Source organism: Melospiza melodia, chromosome 3 (assembly GCF_035770615.1).
Source record: "Melospiza melodia melodia isolate bMelMel2 chromosome 3, bMelMel2.pri, whole genome shotgun sequence".
Classification (NCBI taxonomy): domain Eukaryota; kingdom Metazoa; phylum Chordata; class Aves; order Passeriformes; family Passerellidae; genus Melospiza; species Melospiza melodia.
Genome location: NC_086196.1, coordinates 2,727,066 through 2,747,565, shown reverse-complemented (window position 1 = coordinate 2,747,565; position 20,500 = coordinate 2,727,066). Strand labels below are relative to the sequence as shown.

Sequence of the window (20,500 nt, the reverse complement as noted above, 5' to 3'; positions counted from 1 at the left end):
AAATCTTTTTGTTTTCTTTCTTAGATCCTCTTCATTGTACTAATACCTAGAAGAATTTTTATTTTTTTATAGCACTTAGTTGGAATCACAGAATTGCAGAAGAAGTGGGTTAGAAGGGACTGATGAAGGTGATCTAGTCCAATGCCTCTGTGATGAGCCTAAAACACTGCCAGTTAATCCTTGTCAGGGTGTTAAGCAAACACATTGATTTTCTGTGTTCAACTGCATGCAAAAGAAGTAGGAGTATGTTACTTCTGATATTCTTCAGATACCTGGATAAAGAGGCAGACACAAATGCTGATTTGTGTTTTACTAAAAAAAAAAAAATACCATAACAATGCAAAACCCCCAACCAACAACCACTAGTGGCTATTTACCTGTTTATTTTCAGAAAATGTACCAGACATCTTTGATGTATTAATATTGCTTTAATGCCACTTCCAATGTCTACAATCTTGAACCTTGTCACTGTATCGGCCAGACCAATCATAAAAAGCAAAATGACCAGAAAGAGCAGAAAAGAATCCCTATTTTGTATTTCAACCTTATGGTAAAGAAATCAGGGGCAAGAGCTAAGAAACACCATTTCTGTTTGTCTGGGGCATCCACAATTGTTCCTGCCAGTGCTCTCACGTGCTGCCTTTGATCCAGCTGTTGGCAACACACACCCAAGAATCAAGCACACGTTTCTCAATCAGATTAAGATTGCACAGCTTGTAGTTACAGCAATTTTTGAAATTTAATGTACTGACAATTTAACATAACCACAAAAGTAGTGACATATCAGACAACAATAAGCAAACAAACGTTTTAAGTTGCATAATGCAACTAGTGTCACAAGAGAACAGCAGAATTAATTTGTAGGGATTTTACAGAACAGCATACACAAGATACTGAGTTTTAAACACTGATTCTTCTGATTGAGGATTTATGGTATGTTGACTTTTTTTTTCTACAAATCTGTTACATTTACTTGAGATCATGATGGTGATAAAACCAGTTATGTACATTTCCTCTTTTAGCCAGTTACATTTAAGCCATTAGTAACAATGTATCTTAATCCTCACAATGAGAGTGGTGTTTCTTCTGGTGCACAATAATTTTTAATTTTTCTTATCAACTTTAGTGAGTTTGGCAGAACTGACAAACTACTTATCAGTATTACCCTTCCACTAGAAACCTGAGAATGAGCCCAGTTCAGTACTAAGTACTCACCTGGCTTTGAGATGACTCATATAGAACACTCTGACACAGAACATTAGCAGGTTTCTCTTATTCCATTACAGGCACCTTTCATCTTAAATCTAAGCATTGCTTTGATTATCTGCTTGGATGCCACATTTAACAGAGAATTATTTTCTTCTCTCAGTACTATTTGTGCGTTAGAAAGAAGATCTGCACAACTTTAGCTTCCTTCAAAAAGATGGCAAGGTCATTTAGATGAATTCAAGCCCACTGGACCATCCTTGCACTCTAATTTTGGTACAGTTAGTGTTCAGGTACTGGAACTTCAGCTGAAGGTCTATGACTACACTTAGAAAAGCAGCAGGGGCTCAGGTAGTGTCCTGGAATGGAGCAGCATGTGTGTTGGCTTGCTGAATGATAAACTCCCACAGAGAAGGGCAGATCATTCACCCTGTTAATACCTGCAGCTCTCAGCCTGAAGAAGGTGCATGAACAGCTTCAAGGCCTGCTGAGTCTTGTGCATGTACCCCACATAACCCCCCAGAGTGCTGCGTGTTCAGCTGCTCAATGCTCTTTAGATTATTCCACCTCTATAGAAATGCTGCGAAGGAAAAGTTCGTGTCAGATGTGCTTCAGCCCAATAATGAAGAAAGTAAAAAGTTATATTTTACCAAAGCATAAAAATTAAACAGGAAATCAGACTGACAGTGTGGTAATTCAGGCATTTTGACTACAAAAGTGTTTCCTTAAGAAACACTGAAAATAAGGAAGCTTCAAAATTGTCTTAAGTGGAATATTTAAAGTCTTTTTTAAATTAACCACACACACAAAATTAACCACAAACGCAAAAATTAGTGTGATCAGTCATACAACTTTGATATTTGCTATTTCCAGTTGGAAATACATCCCTAGCATTACTGCTTTGCATCTAACAATGCCCCACGTACTGGGAGAACACCCATTCACTGAATGGATACAACACAGAAGTGACAAAGCTATAGTGTCATAATCTTTAGTGAATCCCTGTTTCACTAAGGCATTAACAATCATTGAAGTTTCCTGCTAGTGGTAGCTTTATCAGCCAAGGGCAAAGAATTGTGGCAAGACCCAGATAATACAGCCAATGAGCTATTCAAGAGATATAAGAAGAATCTACAGGACTGCCATGAAATTTGTGTCTTGTGGCACAAGAATCTCTTGCTCTTAATCCAGGGTATCATGGATGTAACAGAGGCACCTCCTCACCCACCATGCAGTCCCAGGGATGCAAAAAGAAGAGCATTTTTATTACCAGCCCTGCACCTGTAGGTTTTGCTAACTAAAACATATGATATTTCAATGAGTACACTTTGAGTGGAGAATGAAGTAGTGTTTATAACAAAAATTATATTATATTATATTCATGAGGGACAACACAAGTGCTAAAACATTTAGGTATGTCTCTTCTTCCAAAAGGCAAAAGTTAGTGACACTGAAGAGTGATGTGAATACCCAAGGGGTTCCTGCAATATGCAAGTCATCTGGTTTACACCTACACACTAACCTCAGTAGAATAAAGAATCAAAATTCTGAAGCAGCATACATGCAGGGCACTTCCCAGGAAGATGTTAATTTGAGCAGTTTCCATCACAGTCATGTTAGAGAACAAGCACTGCAAGGTCTCAACAAAGAAAGATCCACTTCAGATTTAGGGTGGGAGTAAAATGAAAACTCACTGTTACCCAATGCTGCAAGTAACTATTCCTATATTGAAGTATATGCACTACATTTCAACATACCTTAAATTTATCAAGTCTGTCAAGTCTCCACCTATGAAACAACTGCTGAGTTGTTAAAAGCAGTAGTTTATAGTGACATACTCTAAATACAAACAACCTAAGTAATTGTACAGTGTGTTACAGTATAACATAAAATAGTACAAATTGTCATTATACATAATAAAGACTTACTTTTCAGTACACTGTACAAAGTCAAACAAGGCAAAAAAAGATGTTTCAAACACTTTGTGGTTTTGTTTGTTTTTCATAAAAAATGAATAAAACCCCATGAAACTTGTAGACAGACAGTGAAATGTAAAAGTTTCCATATTAAAAACAGTTGTCAAAATTCTTCATGCATACACTCTCCTCTAAGCTGTGAGGTGGCCCCATGATGTTCAATCATCTTATCCCAAGTACCTTACTTCTTAAACTGCTAAGACAGGTAGGACTTGACTCCATTTATACATACAGTGATTAAATGCACTTGTTAAAAAATAGAGGCCTTTATCCAAGAGAAAACACAGGAAACAAACATTACAGTGAAGAAAACACAATTTTGTTGCAATAGCAAAAGGGATGGAGTGCCCTCTTTCTTGCCAGCAACAGGAGATCTCTAACAGCTTGTCAAAGAAACTGTGGTACTCGGTCCAAAGCCTCATACAGTAAACATAAAATACAGATTCAGAGATCTTTAGTGTTTGTGCATAACTTGCCACTCACTCCTCTCCCTGCAGACAGTGGGAATAACAACACATTTCAGTTTTCATACTCATTGACTTAGAAACAAAGTCAGTCAAGCTTCCTACATGAATTCACATAGTGAAAAGTCCTTCCTTCAAAAATATACAGGACCGCTCAACCAATTTTCATTCTCATACACCATTTACAAAATTATTAAAACTCTGATTTTTTTAAGCAGCAGATTTTGCATTTGTCACTGGCAGACTTGTAGAAATCTTAGAAAGTTAAAATTATATCATACCATACAAAAACATGTAAACAAAATGGATAGTTTTTAAAAAGCATGCATACTCTTGAAGAGGATTATAAAGTGTTCATTTTTGCTAAATAAAAGGTATCTTGCTTAGCATCTTTAAAAGCACCTTAGTGATTTAGGAGCCTTAGCCCAAATAACCTTGAAGTTAGATTTGGGCTCCTAAACACCTACATCAGTTCTGTAAAATTACTGAAGCACTTTGAAAATTTTTTGCCATGTCTCTCATCTTGCAGAATTAGATTTCCTTAACTTTAAATCTGAGACAACATTCAAGAATGTCTCCCTAACATAATCAGCTGCAATTTTTTGGATCCCTGTAACTTAGTTTATGGTATCTATGAAAAAATTTCAAATAAGATAAATACTTTGTAACACCACTTTGAAAATTCCTTTTTCATAAGATGACACAGGATACAACAATCAAATTTGAACAAGAACATGATTATATGTTCCTTCTGAATAGCTATTAGTGTTATTTGTTCAACCTGTTAAGACTGAGAAAAACAAACTTACAAAACATCTGTAGCACAGCATTAGGTAAAAAGGAGCATTTTTGGCACCACACATTTTTAAATCTAAGCTTTTAGGCCCGAAGTATAGCAAGTTAAACATACACAGTGACAGCTTGGAAAGCCTCATTTGAAATGCAACATTTTTAAAGGACAATTAGAAGATGCTATTTGATGGTCATTAGCTGATCTCCAAGTAATGTACACATTGGAACCAAGCCTAGATATTCATCCCAAATGTTTACATATATACCTTAGCACACACATATATAATGCAAGGATCTTGCACCCACAGAATCCTGGCAGAATATTAATATGGTCAGGCATAAAATGAAGTAGAGTTTTTTTGCTCTTCATTTATCTTGTTAAGTGTCCTGACTAACCAATTCTAATATTTTCTTTGAAATTTAGTTTCAAGGTTGCTACATTACCTTGGGCCGTAGCGTTACAGTCCGTACCTATACGTGTAAGTATTATTCTTACATTAAATGTGCTCTGCAATTCAGCAATACCTACTTCATAGCTCTGTAAGGAATTCCTTGAGAAAGGAAAAGCTCACCTAATCTGTACAAAGTGCACGAGGCAGCCACGGTTCTGTGTGTCACCACCAGGTGTCTCACGGCACACAACAAACCCACGGCGTCAGCGAGTTCATCAAAATCCACCCTCTGTCTAGGAGGCACAAGATTTGCTAAAGCACCGGTAAAAATACCTCCACGGCTGGCTTTATTCTGTAGTCAATTGCACAACTTCATCCAATTCTCTGAGCTGCTTAATTTCCTCCAGAAGTGGTCTAAGGTATACTGCAGTTGCTGAAAGGACTTCTGTTTTTCTTGGTCCTCTGTTTGTTGGGTTTAAGGTTGATGACATCTCCACCATTAAGAGTGCTAGAATTCTGGTTGGGGTGGCTTCCACCAGCTGTATTAAAAACACCTACAGAATTCAGACAAGAGAAGCATTTGCATATTCACTTTGTTTACTGCTTGCAGCATAATACATGAACACTTTAGACACAGTACCTGGTAAGGCATAGCACAGCACCTCAAACGTATGCACTAGCTTTAAATCTATTTTGAGTAAATTTTGCAGCTAAATTGGAAGTAGAGGCAGTTGCAATTACTAGCCAGGCAGTATTTAAAGCTGGTATGCACCTGTGTAATTGAAGGGCAACATAGGTACTCATCTGTGTATGTGTATGTTACTACCTGCACAAAGCTGTGGTTAGTTGAGTAACATAACAGAAGACAGAGATGGCGATTTAAAATTCAGAAACTTTGTTGATATAAAGGTAAGTAAAAGCTGGAATAAAAAGGGAGTGCTTTAAGGAAAATAAATTACCTGACTCAGAAAAGCTTTAAAGAACTACAGAAGTTCAGTGTTTTAGTGTTTTCTTACAGAAGGCAACTTCCAAACACCTTTTGATTACATGCCAGATTCTTTCCCCATGAGTCTTTTAAGTCCACACCGAGATGAGCAATGTTATGTAATGGTAATTACATTAAAAAGCCCAATAAACATCCTTCTCAAATCCTTGCACAATCTTGTTTAAATGAATTTAGTAAAAGGGCACTTGCCAAGCATTAGCTAGAAACTTTTGTGCATCAGTTTGGCCATCTTGTAATTTTAAAGAGTCACAAAGTTATTTTGCAGAAAGAGATGATATCCTAAGATAGGGAGGTAATAATTAGACTCTGATTCCCCTTGTATTAATTCCATATGGAAACAGATGAAACCATAAGCTTTGATGGCACAAAATACTGTTTCTAGGGGTTTTTTTTTATTATAGTATACATACCAATCTTGTTACTGCTTTTATGTACTACTTCTGAATCTTCTGCTGTTTGTTGCTTGAGCTTTTGAAGATATTTATCAGCCAAATACTTAAAAACTGGAAAGTTAAAAAAGAAAAAAGGTATATCACAGAATGCTTAAAAATAATAATAATCATCATCATGTCATTATATTAAAATTCTGCATGGTGACAAAAGTGCATTTCACATCCCAGGTTTAGCACAAGCTGGTGAGTGATTCTGGGCAAGCCTGTGTGCCTGAGCAGAATCCAGGTCACTCCATGTAGGGGCCTGAGTAAATATATGTATTGTAAATATATGTATGGCAGTGATCTCTGTATTGTATTGCCCTGATTCTAGGTATTGTAAATGGGCTGCAGCTGTGATGTGCTTAATTGGGCAGCAGCTGTAGCCCGTCGAGGTAGCTGGGATAAAAGGGGATGAGGCATTCAGAGAGGGCTGGAGAGGAGCTCAGGATGAGAAGCAACAACAACACTGCTGTGAAGATCACAACAACTCCAGTACCAGCCCAGCTCTTACAGATTGCAGTACTCTGAAGTCCTGCACAGAAATATCTCAATGCTCTTATATATATTAAAAAAAAAAAAAAAGAAACACACATATTGCCAAATGTTTCAATTAATGCAACTTGGAACTTGTTACAGTCATGTATTCAATATACAATTAATGTAGGAATTATATATATATATATATATATATATATATATTGCAAGAAGCATTAGAAAAACAGTAGTCACGTAAAATAAGTCTATTAATAAAACTTGGCAACAAGGTTTTTCTAATTAACTAATGCTACCCTCATTTCTATTGGCATATATAAAGTTGACCTAGGAATCTGAAAAAATATACAACTAAAGCAGAATTTTCAGAACTTAGATGTGTTATGATTATTTACATCTGTAATTAAACTCATTTAAAGATGATACAAAAGACTTTTACATTTTCTCTTGCAAATTTTTCCCATGGTGAATGATGTTAATATAGAAGAAACAGGGAGTTTACTAATAATCTTGGCTAATTAAACAAGAATATATCATTAGGGAGTCCAGTACATGATTATTCAAACCCAGTCCACAAAAGGCAGAGACTCAAAATTTTAACACTACTCCTATGAAATTAAGTACATTAAAAGTGGTACTTAGGAACTAATCAAATATCACCAGTAGGCAAAACACTGCAAGAGATGCAATCTTTTAATGTAATTTATCTAAACAGGACTAAAATATAAAATAATTGTTTCTATCAATTACTTATTAACTATTAAAATTACAAAACAATGCTCAACAGTTTTTATGTTGCAATAATTGAGCTTCTACTATGTGTATTTGTTTTAAAAGCTCGTGCTTACTGACAGTCATTAGGACTGAGGAGCCATAACACACTGGCCCTTGTGAACCTCGCAGCTGTGTGTGTTTGTGGAAGAGAAAGATGTGCACAAAGAAATAGGCCTCACCCACTGAACACAGGTAGTTTTAGCTGTGTTCAAGGCGTGCTGCTATGGAATATAAAGAGGGTTGCCACCATCATGCAAGGATGTGTAAGAGCCAGCTGGCTCCAACCCGGGGGGATGCTCAGGCCGTGCAGCAGCGCCAGGACGGGACACGCTCCCCGCAGCACCGCCTGCCTTCGCTCACGGTCAGCTCTGCCTTCATCCACTCCCTCCCGGCACCGCCTGCCTTCATCCACTCCCTCCCGGCACCGCCTGCCTTCCCTCACGGTCAGCTCTGCCTTCATCCACTCCCTCCCGGCACCGCCTGCCTTCCCTCACGGTCAGCTCTGCCTTCATCCACTCCCTCCCGGCACCGCCTGCCTTCATCCACTCCCTCCCGGCACCGCCTGCCTTCCCTCACGGTCAGCTCTGCCTTCACCCACTCCCTCCCGGCACGCCTGCCCTCGCTCACGGTCAGCCCTGCCTTCATCCACTCCCTCCCGGCACCGCCTCCCTTCGCTCACGGTCAGCTCTGCCTTCATCCACTCCCTCCCGGCACCGCCTGCCTTCCCTCACGGTCAGCTCTGCCTTCATCCACTCCCTCCCGGCACGCCTGCCCTCGCTCACGGTCAGCCCTGCCTTCATCCACTCCCTCCCGGCACCGCCTGCCCTCGCTCACGGTCAGCTCTGCCTTCATCCACTCCCTCCCGGCACCGCCTGCCCTCGCTCACGGTCAGCTCTGCCTTCATCCACTCCCTCCCGGCACGCCTGCCCTCGCTCACGTTCCTTCCCTCACCCACACCCCTTCCCGCAGCACCGCCTCCCTTCGCTCACGGTCAGGTGTTCCCTCACCCACACCCCTCCGGCACCGCCTACCTTCGCTCACGTTCAGGTCTTCCTTCACCGACGCTCGGTAGAACCGCACCTTCAGCTTCTTTGCCAGCGCTTCCGCCTCCTCACTGCACAACACAAGACGGCTTTGTAAGGCCTTACTTGGCTCATTCCTCAGCATTTATTCTTATCAACAAAATGCCATATTAAGTTAAACGTGGCAAAGTGGGTTGAGAAATTCAAGACAGTCAAAAAATACCTAATCCTTAATTTCTTTACACTGTCTCCACTCCAAAAAGAAGGTATTTTACATGCCGTGTCTTTATGACTCAAAGGAATTCTTTCCAGTATTTACTGACTTCATTACATAAAACTTCCCAAGGGTTCAAAGAAGTGTGTCGGTGAAACCAAAAGCACTATCACTGCAATTAACAGCACTATCACTGCAAACTCTAAACAACAACAAAAATTAATCCTTAAGCATATCTTAATGAAGCAGTATGCTATGCAATCAGATGAGTGCACAGATGAAATCAAGAATTACTTTCTTCTGTGAAGTGAAAAAGAACTTATATTAAAGTTTAAGAAACTTATGAATATTTCCCTAAGGAAAATCAAATCATCAGAAAGATTATATTACTGAGGCTGACAGAGTATTCTGAGAACCAAACCTAAGTGACATACCATGAATAAAGGAGGAGTTCAAATGCAATTTTGCTTTTCCTTTGAAAAATCCTCAGAATTCTTTGCAGAAGAAGTAGAAGCTGATTTATGCCATCAATGATAGCAAACAGACAACAAAGAAAGCCAGTGCAGGAAACAACAAAAAAAGAAGAAATACTTTAAATCTCTCAGGAAGATGATAGAAATTGAAGAAGTGGAGAATGATCAACTTGATCATGCACTATTTTCTACATGAAATGCTGTGATAAATAAACACATTTGCTAAGCTGATTTTACGACAAGAATGAAATTTGTCACACACACACAAGGGCAGAATGAATTGATAATAAAATCTGTAAAGAAAAATACAGCAAGGAAGATTCAGCACCATGCAGTTTGAGAATATTACCACATACATATTTCTACAGAGTCACAATGTTTTGATAAAAATGAATAATAAAAAACGAATTAAAGAAAGCAAAGAATATTAGCAAGCATTTACTAGCTGAACAGACAATGTGCCTTCAATGGTGCACAGCACAGTTTAAAGGTAGCTGAAGTTTAACAGGAAAGAAAATCTATAGTTTTAGATTTTTAGGGGAAAAAAAAAGGGTGGGAATCACACTATGCCAGAACCAATCTTTTTATGTCTTTCCTCTATTACTTTTGGCTTCAGGATGCAGCATGAAATAAACAGAAAGCTCCTAGCTTTGCAGCACATCTGCCCAAGTGTGACTGTCTACATTCATGCAGCAACACCCACCCTGTGTGCTTCTAGGGCATGTCTAGATGCAGGACACAGGAAGGACAACCCAGATACTCTAACTCTTCACCAGAAACTCTCACAGACTTCTTTTTTTAAAACTTGTGAATACAGGAGGCACCTATTGATCTTTAAAAGTACTACAATAGAACTCCTACTTCTTTATGCAAGAGTCATCAAGAAGATCAATCTTATTCTGCACAAGAACTGTGGGAATATCTCCAACTTCAGTCACAACTTTTTGTTTCCAGGTAGGGATTGCTTTGAAGGACTCTCTGTCAGTTGTCGAAAACACAAGAACACAAGCCTGGGCTCCTAGAAATATACAAATAAATTAGAAATACAAATACACCCAAATTAGCCAATAAACAATAGAAAAAAAATTGTAATTATTTAAAATATGAAGGATTTTTAAAATATTTCCCACAAACATGCACTTTTACTACCAGGTTGTGTCAAACTACTGGTCATAGATTGCCTAAATGAAAATTCATTGCCATATTACTTTGGTCATTACAGCCATTTTTTTGATGTCTGTTACCTTTAAGGCTAATTCCAGCACACTGAATGTATGCAGGGGAAAGGAACAGAAGGAGGTCTGGAAAGGCTGGAAAAAGGGAAGGGGAGGTTCATTTATTGCTGTTTTACAGACAGATTAATGGAGGCCAGGAGGCAGATTTTTTCCTGTATGCAGCATCTGTAAAGCACATTTCACATTATTCTTTGTGGTACAGTAATCTGGATTCTGAAAAGCAGAAAACTTTAAAACGTTTTCAGATGAAGTTGTGACTATTTCAAGTAAATTGTTAGTACCTTTTGGGGGAAAATAAGTGTGCTTCTAATTAATACTATCAGATAGTCTAATAATTCTATCAGAGCACTACAATAAATTATACAAAACCTCTGGTTATGGTTCTGTAAATAAAGAACAGTTAAAAGTTAAACTCCCTGGATACTGAGAAGGTACCTCCACAGCTGAAATATTAGTGTGTAGTCTTCTGACTGTCCAGTAGTCCTTTATTATTCTTCAGAAAGTGCTTTTCTTTGCACACTTCATTATTTATATGCCTTCAATGTGCTAGTTATTTAGTAACAGAGTATGAAAGAATAGATAGCCAGTGTTTTTGAGACTTTAGCATAATCTTGTGGTGAAGATCTCCCATGAATGTCATATAGCATGAAAAATTTTTCACCAGTATGAATTTTATCTCTGAGTTTCACAAAGTATTCCCGATTCCTGTACTCTGTTTATCTTTCTATTTCTCTGGCACAAAGCATGTAAGTTCTCTTACTAGGATTGCATTTATTTAGATTTTTAAAAGCCAAGTTCAGAGTCTATTTCCAGAAAGATTTCCTATGCTCTTTTGCTCTTTAACATTCTTCCATATGCATATTAAGACTCTTCTGGTATGGTTTTATATAAAACAGTAAGAACTGCCCTAAGAACTTCAACTGAAGCTCTACCAGTAAAAAAGCAGCAATGCACCCTTCCATAATGTCTGCTATTATTTGTGTTGTAAAACTGTGTTTTCCCTACTGTCCACACTGTACTCTAACATATGCAATTATTCTGATGCAATTCCTGCAACAAAGGTGTAAAATACATTATTCCTTCCAAAGCAGGTTGGTTTGCATTTGCCTATTATCTCACATAGTAGCATAATGGAGATGAGAGCATTTATTAAAATACTCCCACCATCTGTAAACATCACTTTGTTCAGTTTCAAGGCCAAGAAATCCTTTGTGAAGTTTCCAAGCTAAGACACCTTCACTTCATCTTTCTCCTTCCACCCATTCCTTCTGAATGCTACCACAAGTAACAGTAAGTTTAGAGGGAAAAGCCCTGGCATGTGGTAGGTAAAGAGAAGGTAGCACACTACATCAGACTTTATTCAGTTTACATATAGTATAGGTAGAATGCAGGCCAAGGACAGTAAAAATACCTCAGCTTGCCCATATTCATTTCAAAAGGAAATTATATGACAGGCTTTAATAAAGAGTCAAACTGAAATAGTTTTGAGGACCTTCAAGATTATTACAACAAACAACAGTAAAATAAAGTATCATCAACAAAGACAAATTCTATACACTCGTGTTATTGTGTATTTCCAAACATCTGCAAAAGTTTTCAATCACTGGATCATAAATATCAGACTTAACTAATCCAATAACTCTGTAAGATGTTTATTAAAGAAGAGAAAACAAAAGTAGTTTTTCTTCTCAGGTTCAATGCAAAACAGTATCAACTGTGATCTTTCTGAAGTGTGCCTCAGTATGGTGCAGAAGTTAGTATGGCAACAGAGTTCAACAGAAGACACTGCAGAGCAGAGATTTTAATATGCAAATTCTTTTCATCTTCAAGAAATCTGCTGAATACTCAGTAGTTTTACTGAAAACATAAACAATTTAAGAAATTGTAATATCCATCTAAGAGTTCTAAGGAGGACAAAAATAGACAAACCTTAGAATTTAACCACATAAACACCTTTTTATGCAGGCACTGACAGTTTTCAAGAGTCAGTACCATTACTATGTCAGTCACCCACTGCTAATGGAGTCATACACCACCTCTGTCATACAACAGATTATGTACAACAGGCACCAGCAGCAAAGGCTCAGGATCATGTCAAACAGGAACATAACAGCTCAGGATGCTCTCAATGAATATTTTAAATTAAAGTTCCTTTGTAAGAAGCTGTTCCAAAAAGCTACTTTAAAGTACTGAAGAAAATGACACTGTGTGCAATTACTGCATTGATAATTCCTCTATATTTTAAAATGCTTCAACTACCTGCAGAATCACTGACATAATATTTATACCTAGAGCAATTTAGAAAAGAATTTAGAGACTAGTGCTACTTAATTCAAGTAAAGCATGAGCTTGTCAGCTGAATTTGCCTCAGCAGACTATCCTATCCACATAGACCACACATTTTTTTCCTTTCATAAAGGTACAAAGCCTTTGTAATAGAAAGTGTAAGGAAATTCCTTGCCATGAGAGGACTCTCACAGGCTTTATACCTGACCCTACTCATTTCACTCAGTACTTTGCCTCAGCTATCCAAGCTAAAACAGAAAGCACATATTCCCTATAAAACTGGTGGTGACTTCAATCTCACACTGAGATCAAAATCCAGTATTATCATCCAGAAATTCTTGTTTACTGCTGATGTTTTAACTTCTATGGATCCTGCCTGTCTTTGACAGACTCAGCAGGATTTAATGTCTCCTTAACAGTACTTAAAATAACTGTACTAGGGTCTTCCATTATCATATTTACTACAGACAAATTAACAAATGCAAATGAAAGCAATCCTATGAAGGCTTGATTATGAAGACTGAACTATTTTGCAACAAAATGAGGATTCTGACAATTTGACTAATCAGCAACTGAGTAACACACTAATGAGCAAGATGTCTGTCTTCCATCAAAAACCTAGCAAGGATATTCAAGATACACCAGTGGTACTAGAAGGAAGAAGATACATGCACGAAGAAATTATCAAATACTACTTTGAGAAACATTTGACTTCAATCACATAGAAGCTGCTGAGAAGATGCATGGGACAAGACAAAAAATAAATTACTAAATATATACAGTGCTTCCTTCAGCTCTGAATTTAGGCTGCTGTACTCCTTGCACTGTGTGACTGTGGGCATGCAACTGCACTGGCTGCACACACTTGCCTGCACGTAGGAAACCACACAACAAATCCAGTGTCAGCTCCAATGCTCTTTCTCTGCAAGGCTGAATGAATTTGGTCCCTGGACAACAAACACTCAGCCAGGTTCTGAAGCATTCCTGTGTGAGCACTGAGGAACTGACAATACACAGTGTCCCAGGGGAGTACATAAGCCCCAGTGCAATGATAGTGGGACAGTGACCTATGGGAGAAGCAAACCTTCAATTAACAGCCAGCATCTATCTGACCTAACTTAGAGGTGCCCTCCCCTTATTAACAATAAAAGCCTGGCATTTCCAAAGTAAGCTTGACTTTTTCTTCTATAATAGCGTGATTGCTGAGGCTAGACCAAAACTGCACTCCAGGCTTTTCTGATTTCCCTCAGCCTTCATGAGTCAAAGTCTAGTGTAGAGCAGTCTCTGCATCTGACACCTTGAACTATTTATTGCATACCCATCGTGCTGCTACAAGGTGAACAGCCTGACTGTGCAAAAAGAACTTCTGTACAAAGAACTCCAAGCAGAGATCTAACAGCACTACGCTGGGCTTGAGTCATAACCACGATTTCAAGGTATTAATGCAAATTTTTTATTTTGTTTTTAAACCAGCAGGTTGCTTGTGGTAAGTGAGGCCAGTAGATGTAGTCCTGAGTTCTTCTCAATGCTCCATACTCCAACCTATCAGTCCCAGTAATTAGGAGAAAAAGTCTTTGCCTTGAAACAACTGGGGAGAGCAAAGCACACAAGAGGAGCAAAGGCCAGGACAGTGAAAACAAAGCTCCAAGAGAATCAACTACTACCATCCAAAATTGGTATGCTCAACTTGCCAGCTGTAAATTATTTATATCCACATGACAAAAGAAGACCTTTCTCTGAGGAAACAGTAATCATCAATCACAGGCAACAACAGGAAGCATCACCAAAAACCCCCACCAATTAGCAAATTGATTATGAAACATAAAACAATCATAAGACTCTAACACCCTGAAACAGCCTGGCATAATCATTACTTTATCTCCAAATAAGGTAATTTTATACCATAGCAGTATATTTTCTCCCCATCTCGGGTAAGTAATTTGCAAGAACTGAACACTGGAATCTTTGCCAAATCATTTGTATCTCTCCCATAAAAAAAAAATAAAGAGAAACATTTACAGAACCATTGTTAAATTATAAGCAAAGAAAGCTTAAGTATGCAATTTGTAGCAGGTTAAATAGATAAGCTGCCTTTACACAAATAATACAGTTTATTTGATGGAGTAAATACACTTATGTTATTGCTCTTTAATGTATTTGAGGCACACTGTACTAGTAAAAGAACTCTTGTGCCCTGTAAACTGTCTTTCTAGGATGACTGGTGGATTTCCCCCCCTTGGATTAATTCCCATGTGCCTCATCCACAGTTTTTGGAATATTTACAAATGTGTGTCTCACAGAAGTAATGAAACACTTTTAGAGGGAAAATACACATTTGCATCTGATTGTTTGAATATCTACACTCTGTCCAGTTTCTGTGCAGACATTTGTCTCATTTCATTCAATGTTTTCTAAAGGGCACTACTGCATAAAGTGGACATAATTAAGACAAGGAACTTGCACAAAGAGAAAAAATACTTAAGAATTGAAAAAGCTGAACTAAACATGCTTTGCACACACACATGAAATAACTAAAATTCTTAATATAAAGATATGAAAATATTTTAGAGATGTGCCGACCAAGAAAACCCCAACTACCAAACAACAAACATGGTATTTTCACCTCTATAGTAGGCCTTAGTTATTGCATCAAATTCCTCTTGACCTGCAGTGTCCCATAACATTAGCCTGACATCTTCACCGTTAACTCTGAAATAAACAAGACAGTTTTGTCATCAATACAGTAACAGGAACAAATCAAAGCAAATGTCATGGAAATACTTCTGTTTCTACACTATAGGAGTAATCCAAATAAAATTTAACTGGATTTAAACATAATGTAACATAATTAATATTCATTCACCTTCATAACATACTATGGCAATACTCCCTCAACTACATTATATCTTTTTTACAGACAATCTGTATTATATTTTCCTCTTCCTCTACATTTCTCTCAATAGTGAAAAATAAGATAGACATCAAAACAAAACTTAGGTGCCTGAGGAATGGTGCTTTTGCCTTTTTCATCAGCTTGCAGAACTTATAGAATTTTCTTACTTCTCCTTATCATACAATTTTCCACTTTACCAACATAATAGGGTATTACCTGCTTATATTGCATAAAGACAATCATTTTTTCGCAGTAATTTTTTTCTACATTGGCTAACAAATTTGTGTTTATTTTTTTATCATAAGCAGTTTTACTTCTTCACAAGAAATCATTAAAAAAATGTTAAAATAATCAGCTGGTGGTAGAATACAAAGCAAACTTGTCAAAGAGCCTGGTATGCCAGATATTCCAGATTTTATTTATAATTTTAAATTTTGGATGGAGAATAAAGGATATAACTTTAGCCCACAGTGCAAGAGAGAAAACAACTCCTTTTAGTGTACTTCAGAAACAGCAGGCTTTGTTTTCCAAGCCTTCATAAGTGTCAGGATTACAACAGAAAAGAGAAATAGAGAGAGAGGTAAAAATCAGTAGTATGTCATCTGTTTAATACATACTGGATCTGTCTTTCCAGGAAATCTACACCAATAGTTTTCTTGTAGTCTTTTGTAAAAATCCCCTTGCAATATCGCTGAATCATACTGGACTTCCCAACAGCTCCATTTCCTACTACTACCACCTTGATGGCCACCTCCATATCTTCTTCCAACATCTTTGCGTCTCAGGTGACTCTCTGGTTTATTCAGGAAACTACTGATTCTGTCAACAAAGTAAATAGCTATTATGTTCATCAAAATGCTGTGAATAGAAAGCAAGAGGCAAGATGATCACACAGATTAGGGTGCATATAGATAGTACAGTTTCTTCCTGTCTTTGTCACAGATTGCTTAAGTGACCTCTGGCAAGTCATTTAACTAGCTTTGCTTTGACACTTACAAATTGAAAATTAATAAAAATTAGAAGTAGAGAATAATTTATTTGGCTTAATGCAAAGATATTTCACTGATGTTTTGGTGGCTTTTTTTCTTAGTGAGGAAGAAATGGAGGCACTGAACTGCAAAATCACAGAATCGTTAATGTTGGAAAAGACCTCAAAGATCAGCAAGTCCAATCATTAACCCAACACTGCCCAGTGCTAAACCGTGTCCCTAAGTGCCACAAATACCTCCAGGGATGGTGATGTTGCCTCACTGCCCCAAGCAGCCTTTTGCAATGCTTGACAATCCTTTCTGCGAAGAATTTTTTCTAATATCCATCCTAAAACTCCCCTGGCACAACTTGAGGCCATTTCCTCTTGTCCCATTGCTTGTTACTTGCAGATGAGACCAAACCCCACCTCACTACAATCTCCTTTCAGGCGGTTGTAGAAAGCAATAACATTTCCCCTGAGCTTCCTTTTCTCCAGGCCAAATGACCCCAGCTCCCTCAGCCATTTTTCATTAGACTTGTGTTCTAGACCCTTCCCCTTACTGCCCTTGTCTGGACACTCTCCAGCCCCTCGGTTTCCTTCTTGCAGTGAGGGGCCCAGAACTGCACTCAGGATTTTGAGGTGTGGCTTCACCAGTGCTGAGTGCAGGGGGACAATCCCTGCCCTGCTCCTGCTGGCCACACTATTGCTGACACAGGCCAGGATGTCCCTGCCCTTCCTGGCCACCTGGGCACACACTGGCTCATGATCAGCTGCTGCTGACCAGCACCCCCAGGCCCTTTCCCACTGGGCCCCATTCCAGCCACTCTATCCCCAGTAGCTTTGCACGGGGCTGTTGTGACCCAAGTGTAGGAGCTGGCACTTGGCCTTGTTTCATCTCACAACTGGCCTTGGACCACCAATCCAGCCCGTCCAGATGCCTCTGCAGAGCCTTCCTGCCCTTCAGCAGACCAACACTCGCACCCAACTTGGTGTCACCTCCAAACTGACAGAGGGTGAACATGATCACTTCATCAAGATCACTGGTAAAGTTATTTAACAGCACTGGCACAAACACCAAGCCCTGGGGAACACCACCAGCAACCAGCTGCCACATGGATTTAAATCTACTCACCACCCCTCTCTGGACCTCCATCCCTCAAACGCATGCCTCCCCCAAACTTTTCTCTACTGAGCCTGGTTTTATCCCTTTCATATCTAGTCTAAGACTATTTCAGTGAGTCCTACTAACTCTTGTAAAGTTTCCTCCTTCGAAACAGATATACCCAATCTATTGGAAGCAGGCAGGGTTGTTGTGTAGACTGATCCCCCACCACCAAAAAATCAAAATTCTGCCTGTAACACCAGGCTCTTCCTCTTTCTTCCTATTTCATTCCCTGTGAGTGGAAGGCCAGAAGAGAACACTGCTTGTGTTCCCGCTCCCTTAACCAACTGCTCCAAGGCTCTGAAGTCTCTCTTGACCGCCCTCGGGCTTGCTACTTTACCACTGCCCACCTGATAAAAGCTAAGTTTCCCCCTCGCTTTGCCGTGCCGGGATATCATCACAGCAATATTTTACAGCTGCAAATTTCCTCCCAAGAATCAGATCACGCTGCTTTCGAATGAGGGGAAAATACTCCCGTTTTACAGGCTCTGCCCATCACCACGCTCACACCCGTGCTGGCAGGGCGCGGCTATCCGATCCCTTGGCTCGGCTCGCTCAGACAGATGATGTTTCCTGCCGGCATTGGCAGGAACACGCCCGGCTACCCGGAGCTCGGCAAGCCCCGCTAGCGCCGGGAAGCCGGATGGCCATTTTGGGCGAGAACAAGGGCAGCTACCCACGAGTCTCCCCACAGGGATCCATCCCACCGGCACCTCCCGGCCCTGCCTGAGGGGCCACGCCGAGGGTGGAGGCTCGGCCGCCCCGGCCCCTGCCGCAGCCCCGGCCCCGCTCCCGCCCATGGTCCGGGGCGCCCTGGCTCCGATCCCCGCCCGCCCGCGGCCCCTCTCACCAACCCCTCACGGAGCGGGCGGCGCTCCCTCCGAGGGCACGGCGGTGCAGGGGCGCAGGGAAGAGGAGACGGAGGGGAGGGAGAGGAAACCGCTCGCTGGGGCCGACCCAACCCGGACGCACATCCCGGCTCCCCCGGCCGGAAGCGCCGTCAGGAGCGGGGGCGCCGCTCGAGGAGGCGCCTGCCCGCTGCCCGGAGCCGCGGCCGACCCCGCCGTGAGGGCTGCCCGGAGCCGCGCCCGCGGCTGGGCTGCCGTCCTTGTGCGCCCTTGTGCGCTGGGCTTGAGGGGAGGGAGAAGTTGCTTTTGAGGGGTTTTGTCTGGGTTCCTGAGGAAAGATCCGGACATGGGTGTTCTCCTTGCCTACGGGTGCCTTCATCCCTCGTCCACTCCCTATACTTCGGCATTCCTCACCTCATCCTCCAGGGAAAACAAACCCGTGTGATCAGCCACGGGTTTTCCTTAGGCTACCTCGGAAGGCAGTTGCCTTCCTGTGTGTGGCACCCTTTGTTTTTTAACCAAACTGTGCCCATCACCGTGGTCTGCTAGCTCCCAGGCTGTTTAGTTAACAGGATACGTTTTGGCATAACTATAGACGTGGTAGTCTTAAAAATCTGAAATTTTACCTTACTTAACCCCTTATTTTCGTTTTTGGCTGGCTGGTTTTCTAAGTTAAACTGCTGAAAGAAGTCCACTGCCTTAAATCCCCTTCCCACACTGCAGAGCACATCCCTGGCTGGGATGGTTGCTCTTGGTGCCCCCGGCCCTCCTGCTACTCAAAGGTGGCCAAGTAACACTCAGATATTGCCAAGTGTGGTTGATGAAGTCTGCTTTCCACAACAGAGCTCTCTGTGCCTGTCCTGTGCTTCCCAAGGCAACAGCTTTGTTCTAGCATCAGTTAGGTCCCTAAATAAACACTTTTTGGGTTAGAACATTGTGCAGTTACATCCCAAAGGAATAGTAAGATTGTATGCATGGTTTCCATTTTAAAATTTATATGTTCATTTTGCTGCTGCTCGTAGTCTCAGAGTCTGTCTGATGCCAGGGCTTCTCTGTTCCAAAAGGCCTTGCTGATGGAAAGCAGTTTAAGTGTGGAACACCAGGTTATGGGCATTTATCCCAGATACCTTTGTAAGTATATTTACAAAACCAAATAGAATCTGTTCTATGAAAGTGGAACCTTTCTTACTGCCCTCTTTACACAAACATCAGTAAAGCTGTTTAAGTAGAAATGAAGATGGCAGAAAAAGATGCTCTCCAAGAGTGAAGCTGGATATTTTGCATTTGAGCAATCAGAAAACTCTCGGGCATAACTGTGAAAAAAACCATCACAAGGATAATAGGAGAATTTGCTTAGAAATCTATAGAATTTTCCTTTAATTCTCACAGAATTAAACTGAATAAATCTGTGGCAAACAAAACCTTGTATTTGATTTGAGTACAGACAAATAAGTGCCAATATTTTACCTGAGTAAAAAGACCATGTTAAAGTAAACTCTTGATATTTTTATATAAGGCTACAGTTCCTTCCTTCCTTCCTTCCTTCCTTCCTTCCTTCCTTCCTTCCTTCCTTCCTTCCTTCCTTCCTTCCTTCCTTCCTTCCTTCCTTCCTTCCTTCCTTCCTTCCTTCCTTCCTTCCTTCCTTCCTTCCTTCCTTCCTTCCTTCCTTCCTTCCTTCCTTCCTTCCTTCCTTCCTTCCTTCCTTCCTTCCTTCCTTCCTTCCTTCCTTCCTTCCTTCCTTCCTTCCTTCCTTCCTTCCTTCCTTCCTTCCTTCCTTCCTTCCTTCCTTCCTTCCTTCCTTCCTTCCTCCTTTCTTTTCTTCTTTCCCTCTCTCCTTCCCTCCCTCCTTCACTTGTGGCTG

At 40.3% G+C, this 20,500-nt stretch overlaps 1 protein-coding gene across 3 annotated transcripts; it reads right to left on the bottom strand.

Moving 5' to 3' along the window:
• Nucleotides 1-408: 408 nt before the first annotated feature.
• RAB23 (RAB23, member RAS oncogene family) lies at nucleotides 409-18,764 on the bottom strand. 3 transcript variants are annotated; one of them, XR_010027042.1, is made up of 8 exons: nucleotides 18,646-18,764; nucleotides 16,277-16,478; nucleotides 15,390-15,475; nucleotides 10,107-10,263; nucleotides 8,568-8,650; nucleotides 6,247-6,339; nucleotides 2,729-5,384; nucleotides 409-1,786 (listed from the first exon to the last, which is right to left on the bottom strand). XR_010027042.1 is itself a non-coding variant. In XM_063150645.1 (7 exons), exons 2-7 carry the CDS (start codon nucleotides 16,429-16,431, stop codon nucleotides 5,245-5,247), a joined length of 714 nt encoding a protein of 237 aa, XP_063006715.1. In that variant the 5' UTR covers nucleotides 16,432-16,478; nucleotides 18,646-18,764; the 3' UTR covers nucleotides 409-5,244. The 3 variants fall into 3 exon arrangements, 2 of the variants coding, with proteins under 2 accessions (XP_063006715.1, XP_063006716.1); XM_063150645.1 differs by having other exon boundaries at nucleotides 409-5,384; XM_063150646.1 differs by having other exon boundaries at nucleotides 409-5,384; nucleotides 18,642-18,761.
• Nucleotides 18,765-20,500: the final 1,736 nt, after the last annotated feature.

What these genes read in the sequence shown, in the direction of transcription:
- RAB23 (XM_063150645.1), bottom strand. Translation starts at nt 16,431, where the DNA reads ATGTTGGAAGAAGATATGGAGGTGGCCATCAAGGTGGTAGTAGTAGGA. An exon ending in GATGACTCTTGCATAAAGAA is followed by an intron (nt 8,651 to 10,106) that starts GTAGGAGTTCTA and finishes TGTGTTGTGCAG; the next exon opens with TGAGGAGGCGGAAGCGCTGG. An exon ending in AGACCTGAACGTGAGCGAAG is followed by an intron (nt 6,340 to 8,567) that starts GTAGGCGGTGCC and finishes TTAACTTTCCAG; the next exon opens with TTTTTAAGTATTTGGCTGAT.